The sequence below is a fragment of the Montipora foliosa genome, chromosome 6, assembly GCF_036669935.1.
Source record: "Montipora foliosa isolate CH-2021 chromosome 6, ASM3666993v2, whole genome shotgun sequence".
NCBI classification, from domain to species: Eukaryota; Metazoa; Cnidaria; class Anthozoa; order Scleractinia; family Acroporidae; genus Montipora; species Montipora foliosa.
Genome location: NC_090874.1, coordinates 26,828,432 through 26,838,431, shown reverse-complemented (window position 1 = coordinate 26,838,431; position 10,000 = coordinate 26,828,432). Strand labels below are relative to the sequence as shown.

General features: G+C 39.0%; 1 protein-coding gene across 2 annotated transcripts in view; it reads right to left on the bottom strand.

Moving 5' to 3' along the window:
• The window catches only part of LOC138007053 (nuclear pore complex protein Nup107-like), a 68,986-nt gene that overhangs the window by 19,975 nt on the left and 39,011 nt on the right, over nt 1–10,000 (bottom strand). For both annotated transcript variants that reach the window (XM_068853728.1, XM_068853729.1), the window contains exons 22-27: nt 9,969–10,000; nt 2,420–2,487; nt 2,283–2,331; nt 2,110–2,179; nt 1,226–1,296; nt 860–904 (exon numbers count right to left, since the gene is read on the bottom strand). The exon at nt 9,969–10,000 is cut by the window's right edge and continues 46 nt beyond it. In XM_068853728.1, coding sequence (XP_068709829.1) covers nt 860–904; nt 1,226–1,296; nt 2,110–2,179; nt 2,283–2,331; nt 2,420–2,487; nt 9,969–10,000 — 335 coding nt within the window. The remainder of the gene's footprint in view (nt 1–859; nt 905–1,225; nt 1,297–2,109; nt 2,180–2,282; nt 2,332–2,419; nt 2,488–9,968) is intronic.

Sequence of the window (10,000 nt, the reverse complement as noted above, 5' to 3'; positions counted from 1 at the left end):
CAATAATAGCGGATCCACAGAATTTTTGTTTTTGTTTTTGTTTTTGGCAATTTTTTGTGGCTTGCGTGCATAAAATGAACTACCTTCGACCAATCAGAATGAGCTTTATACGCTAGCTAATTAATAATCTGCCTAAAGTTCACTTGTAGTTACACACCAATTTGAAGTTTGAACTTTCTTCACATCTTTTTCAAAAAAAGCATTTGTATACGAAATAAATACATTTCCGAGTCGCTTATATTTCGTTTTCCAGTTTCTTGGGCGTTTCTTGTGAGTGTTACGATTGTTTTATTGTTATTTTACAAAAACACTTTTTTGTCAGAACAATGAGGCAACAACAGCACGACAAAAGTATTCTAGAGGGAAGCGTCCAGTAAATTTGAAATGAAAATGGGCGACTTTTTTACTTCGGGTACAAACACTTTTTCTGAAACGTTTTCTTTTTATTTGATTGCTAAAATTTGAGTCCCTTTTTTTTTCGTTGAGATTGGTTAATCCGGAAGTGAATAGAATGCCGGCCAGAAACACCATGGGCTCCCGTAATCGTAGTCGTTTTAGGAAATAAATGCCTTTTTTTTTTTCACTTATAAAGTTTGTGTGGTATATACGAAAAAGTTCGTCATCTGGACATCGGTGAAAGTGCCTAAAACCTTCAGCTTGACACAATAGTCCTCACAATTCAGCTGCACTTCGGTGATGACAGCATATTAAGCAATCGGTGAATAAACTATTCGATTGAGGCCTTGAGCTACTCTCGAAAACTATAATCTTAGCCTTCGACGATCTACGGCATGAGAATGCCGCTTAAGGACAAAATCAAACGGGTAATGAAATATAATGACATTGGGTTAATACCCACCTCAGATTCGACTCCAGTTGACTTCAGGAACAGAACCAAATGGGCCTAAATAACAAAAGGCAAAATCTGCTAAAAACGCTCAATCTCGTACAGGAACGTATGTATTTGTTCCGAGAAGACCAACCATCATCATCATAGAATGTAGGCAAAAGAAATAATTCTGTCCCAGCCACTAAAAAGTGTTGCGCCGTGAATCAAAAAAATATGCCTCCAAGTTGATTATAAATGTACGTCTAAACCGTTTTCGATATGATTCGACAACTTTTTCCTTTTTCACGCTTTCAACGAAGACCTGTTCCAACAATTCGTTAACCAAGTGTTAGAAGTAGCTAAACGGGCCTTTTAATAGCCCAGCTGTTTACTTACCATAAATCGCAGTATATGTGCCATCGGTTTTTCTTCCTTTTGAAGCCAACTGTACATTTTTTCGATCAAACCTAATCATGGAAAACTTCACATCACGTACTTGTGATATTTAATGGAAACTGAATTATTGATTAACATTTGGGCCTTGTGCGGCATAGCTAGTGGGCATTGACCCAGAATCCACTACGCATAAGCTTGAAACCAAAAAAATGAACATAGCTCGACGCAATGCAACAAAGGGTAAATCCAATTTTGCACTTATTTAATAAGAAAGAAAAGATGCCTACGCCGCATGAGTTGATGTTGTAACGATCGAAGGCAAGTCCTTTTAAATTTAACAAAACTCTTTCAGCTTCGCGTACTGCTTTAATGCACTGGTGTTCGCAAACCCCAAATGTTGATTGTAGTAGTGCAGCGTGTTAGCGCAATGTACATGTATTAAAACAAGTTAAAATGCTCTACAGGGAACACCTCAGAGACGAACACAACATGTCTAACATTTATTTATCAGTAAGTAACTTACGGCGCTATACATTCCCATGTAATCCATCTCAGCGGTAGACCGAATGGACCACAAAAAGAAAGAAAAAGGGTGGGAATTTAACCCACAACTACAACTGACGCACGACCTTCAGATTAGATTACCATTGCTCCACCAATTGAGCTACAAGCTCAAACGGGAGCAGGTCGTAATAATTTGAGATGTCATTTCACGTAACATTTGCCTTATTTGCACTGGAACCAAGAACAAATACCACCTAACTTTACTTTTTTCCGTACACACTTAAAAGTTAATGATACCATTCTTTAATAATAATAATAATAATAATAACAATAACAATGACAATAACAATACAAATAACATGTCATTTAGCGAAACTAACCATTTGTGTCATTTAGTATGATGTGCCTTTGTATCACGTGATGAAAGTCATTTGCATGATGTCTAACAGACTGAAGTGAAACAAATCAATTATTATAAGACATTCACACTTTACAGATGATGCAGGATTGGCTAAAGATTTTATCAAATCAAAGTGTTTAAAAACTGACTCACTTCAATTGGGCAAGCTCGAATTTCTTCAAATATTTTTTCAGGATTGAGGCTGTGAAGAAATTGTTGAGTGTTCAGAAGTGGAGTTCAACAAAGGTCAAAGGTGAATTGATTCAATCAATTGCACTAAATTTGCTTACTTCTGGTCCCAGAACTCTGAGGGCAAGTTTTCCACAGGTTTGTCAGGCCTTGCATGGAGACGAATAACCTGAAACAAACATCAGTTACAAGTACTTAAAAATGTACAAGAGGAACTTTAGTGAGCTCAGGGTTCTGAATGGATAGCAAAATATTTCAATTAAAAATTGAAGCGCAGCCAGGATTAGGCATATTAAAATACAATAAAAAACGTTCTCTGGCTAAAAATTTTCAAAAAGAATATAAGCTTTCGGCTGTCGATCTACAGCCTTCCACGGATAAAACGTTGAATGTGAATTAGTGAAATATATACAGAAAAGGCGAGATAAAAATGATAAAAAGAACAGAGTAAAGGTATGAAAAATGGTGGCTATTGTTTAAAAAGAATTTTATACTGATTAGGAATCGGCTTAAAGTTATTGTCAGCATGCTTGGTAGAAGAGGTGTGCCAGGCCTCTAGAGTTTTCCTAACACGAAAAGAGCCTTTGTCTATAACTCGAGAATGGTTGAAATCAATGCGATGACCGAAAGACCACGCATGTTTCGCAATGTTTGACCCATTAGCACATGTTTTTACATTCCTAACGTGTTCTTTCTTGCGGGTTTCAAAGCAACGGCCAGTTTCACCTATATAACACCAATCACAATCGGCACAGGGTATTTTATAAACCACGTTGGGTTGGTGTTCAATAGCTGGTCTGAATTTAGGAGAAAGGAATTCTTGTTGTAAAGTCTTGAGGGGCTTATTTACAACTCGGATATCGTGTCTTCGAAGAATTCTTGTTAGAGGTTGCGTAACACCATTGATAAAAGGAAGGACAGCAAAACCGTTAGGGTTCTCTTGAGGCGTAAACCATTTAAAAAACATGCCAACCAATTCTTCAGGTGAAGGGATGGCATGTGTGGTTGGTTTGGAAAATTTCTGCTTTAAGATATTGGAAATAACAAAGGAGGGATAGTTGTTGGCTCGTAGAGCATCAAAGACGTGATTGATTTCGGTATTTTTCCCTTGCGGTGTACTTGGGAGTTTAATTGCGCGGTGTAGGAGGGTCTCAGCTGTGCTGATCTTGTGGCGTTTGTCGTGGTGAGAAGAAAAGTCTAAATATCTGTCCGTGTGAGTTGCTTTGCGGTAAACATCAATAGTGATCGTGTTATCCTTGCGAGAAACCAAAGTATCCAAGAAGGCGATCTGTTGGTCAGATTCCTCTTCAATAGTGAATAAGATGTGTGGATCGATGGAATTAAGTGTAGTATGAAAAGAATTAACAGCATCTCTTTTGATGATGCAGAAGCTATCATCCACGTAGCGTTTCCATACTTTAGGTTGTACTTCAGACGTGTTAATGGCCATTTCTTCGATCGCTTCCATGCACAAGTTCGCCACCACAGGGCTGACGGGGCTACCCATCGCGCAACCATGGATCTGTTTGTATATCTTATCATCATAAATAAAGTAATTGTTAGATAAGATAAATTTCAACAGAGAAATGATTTCATTACTGTCTAAGCTCGTGCGTGAAGGAAGTGAGTTGTCCTTGAGTAGTTTGTTGCTTATGTAATCACAGGCTTTGTCTACAGGAATAGCTGTAAATAGTGATACCACGTCGAAGGATAGCATAACTTCGTCATCCTGGATGTCAACGTTAGAGATTTCTTCAGCAAACTTGGCAGAGTTAGGAACAGAGAAACCATTACTGTTTTGTAAAGGTGACAAGATGTCGGTAAGAAACTTGGAAGTATTGTAGAGAGCTGAGCCAATGGATGAAACAATGGGTCTAACAGGGTTTCCTTGTTTGTGGTGTTTGATTGATCCACGAATGGCTGGTGGTATGGCATCAGTGGAGTGGAGTTTGCGGTAAGTGGAATCACTGATCTTATAATGATTCTTCAGGACGAGAAGCCTTTTGTTGAGTTCACGTTCAATCTTCTTGAAGGGGGATTTGAGGACTAGTTCATAGGTGGTACGATCACTAAGTAGAGAGTCCATTTTACTGTCGTAATCACTTTTATCCAGGACAACAAAACAGTTTCCTTTATCAGCTTTCATTAAAATCCTGGTCTCATCTTTTTTTAAATCTTGAAGGGCTTTTCTTTCATCAGCATTGAGGTTCTTATGGGAAGTTAACCTATGAGGTTCTTATGGGTAGTTAACCTATCCAAAAAACCTCTCACTGTTTCTGAACGATCTCTCTTAGAAAAGGGTCCTAAATTTGCTCCAACTCCCAACCAAATCCCACACAAGAATATTGTTGCTGAAGTAGAAGCCGCGATCCACCATCTACCAGAAGAATCGAAGAATTTCATTCGTAACTCCACCGCTACGATTCTTCACAAAGCAAGACCACCTTCCCATAAGAACCTCAATGCTGATGAAAGAAAAGCCCTTCAAGATTTAAAAAAAGATGAGACCAGGATTTTAATGAAAGCTGATAAAGGAAACTGTTTTGTTGTCCTGGATAAAAGTGATTACGACAGTAAAATGGACTCTCTACTTAGTGATCGTACCACCTATGAACTAGTCCTCAAATCCCCCTTCAAGAAGATTGAACGTGAACTCAACAAAAGGCTTCTCGTCCTGAAGAATCATTATAAGATCAGTGATTCCACTTACCGCAAACTCCACTCCACTGATGCCATACCACCAGCCATTCGTGGATCAATCAAACACCACAAACAAGGAAACCCTGTTAGACCCATTGTTTCATCCATTGGCTCAGCTCTCTACAATACTTCCAAGTTTCTTACCGACATCTTGTCACCTTTACAAAACAGTAATGGTTTCTCTGTTCCTAACTCTGCCAAGTTTGCTGAAGAAATCTCTAACGTTGACATCCAGGATGACGAAGTTATGCTATCCTTCGACGTGGTATCACTATTTACAGCTATTCCTGTAGACAAAGCCTGTGATTACATAAGCAACAAACTACTCAAGGACAACTCACTTCCTTCACGCACGAGCTTAGACAGTAATGAAATCATTTCTCTGTTGAAATTTATCTTATCTAACAATTACTTTATTTATGATGATAAGATATACAAACAGATCCATGGTTGCGCGATGGGTAGCCCCGTCAGCCCTGTGGTGGCGAACTTGTGCATGGAAGCGATCGAAGAAATGGCCATTAACACGTCTGAAGTACAACCTAAAGTATGGAAACGCTACGTGGATGATAGCTTCTGCATCATCAAAAGAGATGCTGTTAATTCTTTTCATACTACACTTAATTCCATCGATCCACACATCTTATTCACTATTGAAGAGGAATCTGACCAACAGATCGCCTTCTTGGATACTTTGGTTTCTCGCAAGGATAACACGATCACTATTGATGTTTACCGCAAAGCAACTCACACGGACAGATATTTAGACTTTTCTTCTCACCACGACAAACGCCACAAGATCAGCACAGCTGAGACCCTCCTACACCGCGCAATTAAACTCCCAAGTACACCGCAAGGGAAAAATACCGAAATCAATCACGTCTTTGATGCTCTACGAGCCAACAACTATCCCTCCTTTGTTATTTCCAATATCTTAAAGCAGAAATTTTCCAAACCAACCACACATGCCATCCCTTCACCTGAAGAATTGGTTGGCATGTTTTTTAAATGGTTTACGCCTCAAGAGAACCCTAACGGTTTTGCTGTCCTTCCTTTTATCAATGGTGTTACGCAACCTCTAACAAGAATTCTTCGAAGACACGATATCCGAGTTGTAAATAAGCCCCTCAAGACTTTACAACAAGAATTCCTTTCTCCTAAATTCAGACCAGCTATTGAACACCAACCCAACGTGGTTTATAAAATACCCTGTGCCGATTGTGATTGGTGTTATATAGGTGAAACTGGCCGTTGCTTTGAAACCCGCAAGAAAGAACACGTTAGGAATGTAAAAACATGTGCTAATGGGTCAAACATTGCGAAACATGCGTGGTCTTTCGGTCATCGCATTGATTTCAACCATTCTCGAGTTATAGACAAAGGCTCTTTTCGTGTTAGGAAAACTCTAGAGGCCTGGCACACCTCTTCTACCAAGCATGCTGACAATAACTTTAAGCCGATTCCTATAATCAGTATAAAATTCTTTTTAAACAATAGCCACCATTTTTCATACCTTTACTCTGTTCTTTTTATCATTTTTATCTCGCCTTTTCTGTATATATTTCACTAATTCACATTCAACGTTTTATCCGTGGAAGGCTGTAGATCGACAGCCGAAAGCTTATATTCTTTTTGAAAATTTTTAGCCAGAGAACGTTTTTTATTGTATTTTAAAATATTTCAAGTTCAAGATAAGGTTTCCAGGCATTGCTAAAGACAGTGATAATCATAACAAGCACTGTTGGTGAGAGGTGAATGCTACCATTGTCACTGCTACAGTTTTCAGAGAAACAACTACATTGTACAACCACGTGATTCTATGGCCCTCGTTAGAGCGCTGGATTTATATTACAGGATCAAATTCTGATATGAGTACCAACTGCATTTGTCTTCACAAGTCCCAAAGCTAACTGGTTCACTCCTTCCTGCTGGGTTTCTTAACACAGTTGTGTTGATTTAAATTGTTCCTTTCCATAAACTACGGTGACCCATAAGGGTCACTGCTGCAAATAAAATAGTTGCTGCAAATTTATAATCGCTGCTACAATTAAGGACGTTCGTGCCCATTGCTACTGCGCATTTTTTCGCGCACGTCACGCACACGTCATGCATGGCAGACCACGAAGGTAAACACGATGCTAAAGGCGCAAACATTTTCCACAAGAATGGAACGTGAAAGCATGTGGCATTACGGGATAGCTGTGGACCTACAATCAGCGACAAAATTGTTGACACATTGACCATTTCTACCCTCTATGCCACATTTCGTCTATCTTTTAGTCTTGTTAGGTAGCCCAATTCACCCCCTTCCCCCCAGACAATGTTGTAGCGAGATTCCCGGGATATTTAGGTACAAACAGACAACATTGAATGGCGAAGGGGGGGTCTTATCAATAATTTGGAGCATGATTCAAATTAGAGTGTTATTTTACACTTAAAAGGAACTGTTTAAACACAATGTGTCAACTAATTTTGTCCCTGATTGTCTGAGGCAGATTTCCTCTGATATTGCCATGAGTCGTTGATGTAATGCGTAAAACCTTACCTTGGTTATTATTCGGAGGAAAAGAAATGTTTTTCTTATTGGGTTACATTTATTTCCTCTCGTCATTGTAAAGAACCTTTTTCTGCTTATTCGAAATAAGTTAGGGAGGATCAACATGCACGAAGTAACTTGAGCCACTATTATACGTGACGCTACCAATGATCGCGTTACCTTGTAGTTACCTAGTAAACAAATATCAGAGACCTTTTCGAAACATCTGAAAAACATGGAAATCCTGAAAGGTTATGATACTGATGATTGCCATCAGAAGAAAGCTTACGTAAGCCGCGGCCAGAGTTACCGCGGCTTATTTTCTCTCGTATAAACGGCCCTAATATCACTTGATCTACAATGATCTCTTTGGTTTCATCTTGTTTCTCTTCTATATTTTCACTAAGTCTACAGGTTTTGTTTTTCACTTCATCTCCTTTCTCTTACATATTTTCACTAAAATGCTCATTTACAATGCACAATGTATCAATAGCATTTCTCTGAAATGGAAAATGCATTGAAAAAGTGAGAAAAAGTGGAAGAATCAACAATCAGCCACGGTTAACCACGATTATGAACAAGATACTACTTGAAGTGTCATTTTACGCTTATGGTTAACCGACCGTGGTGAATCTATAAGGATTATTGAAATTATTCTCCTTCCTCACTCAAAATCAAAGTGGCAAAGCACTTGCGACTGGCTGGCAGTTCGTTTTTGTTTTCCACTAGGAATTTGCGCGTGAAAAAGGAATATTTTCCAGCGCACTTTCCATCAGTCGCTTCAAAGTAAATTGTCATCTTCCTTCCGCAAATTGGTGATGCATCGCAAAATGACTTGTTCATGACGTTTGCCCAACTTTCTTGGACGACCGGCCCCTCTCCCTTTCTGCTGCTCTTGAAAAGTTTTCCTTCTTTTTTTCCCCGTTTAATAGTCTATAAACAGTGGAAGGGGAAAGTGTAAACGTTCGCATAATTTCAATTTGTTTCAGTCCTTCGTACTTTTGTGCAATGCGCACTAGTGCACGAGTTTGATAGGGTATTTTGGCTTGATTAACCATGTTGTGAACACTTTTAAAGCCCAACCACTCCATTGCAACGTCACCAGAAAATTACATAATCAACCCTAATTAGCGCGTGGTGAGTGAGGCCCATACCCCAAATAAATTAATGGGAAGTACTTACGGTGTACTCAATTTAATGTTACAAAAGAGTTCTAAATATACTTTATTTTCAAGAAATGTGCGGTAGTATAGTTCGGACAATCAGCGACAAAATTGTTGACACATTGACCATTTCTACCCCCTATGCCACATTTCTTCTATCTTTTAGCCTTCTTAGGTAGCCCAATTCGCCCCCTTCGCCCCAGACAATGTTGTAGCGAGATTCCAGAGATATTTAAGTACAAATAGACAACATTGAATGGGGGAGGGGGGGTCTTATCAATAATTTGGAGCATGATTCAAATTATAGTGTTATTTAAAAGGAACTGTTTAAACACAATGTGTCAACTAATTTTGTCGCTGATTGCAGGTCTTCTCGGAAATGTCACGCAATGGCGTGACAGTGCGAATAGACAATCGCTTTGAGAACTTCGCAGCGATTTTACTCTCTTGAATGCTCGGTTACCCCCATTTTTCTTTCCGTAGATCACTTCCTTTCCTGATTTTGTCCATTTTAACAAAAAACAAAAAAAATCTGTACGTGAGATGTTACAAATATTTCGCCTTTTATGCTCTCGTGCGACCGAAGTTTTCTTTCTTAGACTAATATGTACCGTTTTTCAAGGTCTATTTCACCCCAGTAAAAGACATCAGCTTGTTTAGTTATATTAGTTATGTTGAATTGATTCCGTTTACCTGATCTAAATTTCACTACTGTAGCTTTTTTATTGCTGACAGTTGTAAGCTAAGATCGTCTTAAAATAACGCAAGCTTCTAAAAGTGCACCTCGTGATCTCGAAAACGAGCACGGTGACCCCCCCCCCCCCCCATTTTTTTTGCCTTTTTGGCAAAGGTAAATCATTACCTTTCTGCGTGGCAAGTTTAAAAAAAGTCTGTGCGTGGGAACTTTTTGGGCGCGAACGTCCTTAAAAGAATGTTGTTGCAAATTAGAAAGCAGAACATTTGCGCACGCACATTCCAGTAATTCTTTTGCGACACTCATGTCACGCTCGTCCAAGGCTGTATAAATTTGCAGCAATTATTTTAAGTTTGCAGTAACTATTTTAAATTTGCAGCAACTCTTTTATTTGCAGCAGTGACCTTCGAGGGCCACCGTAATAGACGACGCCACTACATACAAGTTTCAACAGTACCATGTTAAATAAATATACTGTTCGCTTCTTTCATTGGAGTACTAGCCCTGAACAACACCTTTATTTAACCCAGTCCTCCCATAAAGCAAAAAACAATTACCTGCTCAACTCTGACATCCACCATAACTTTGT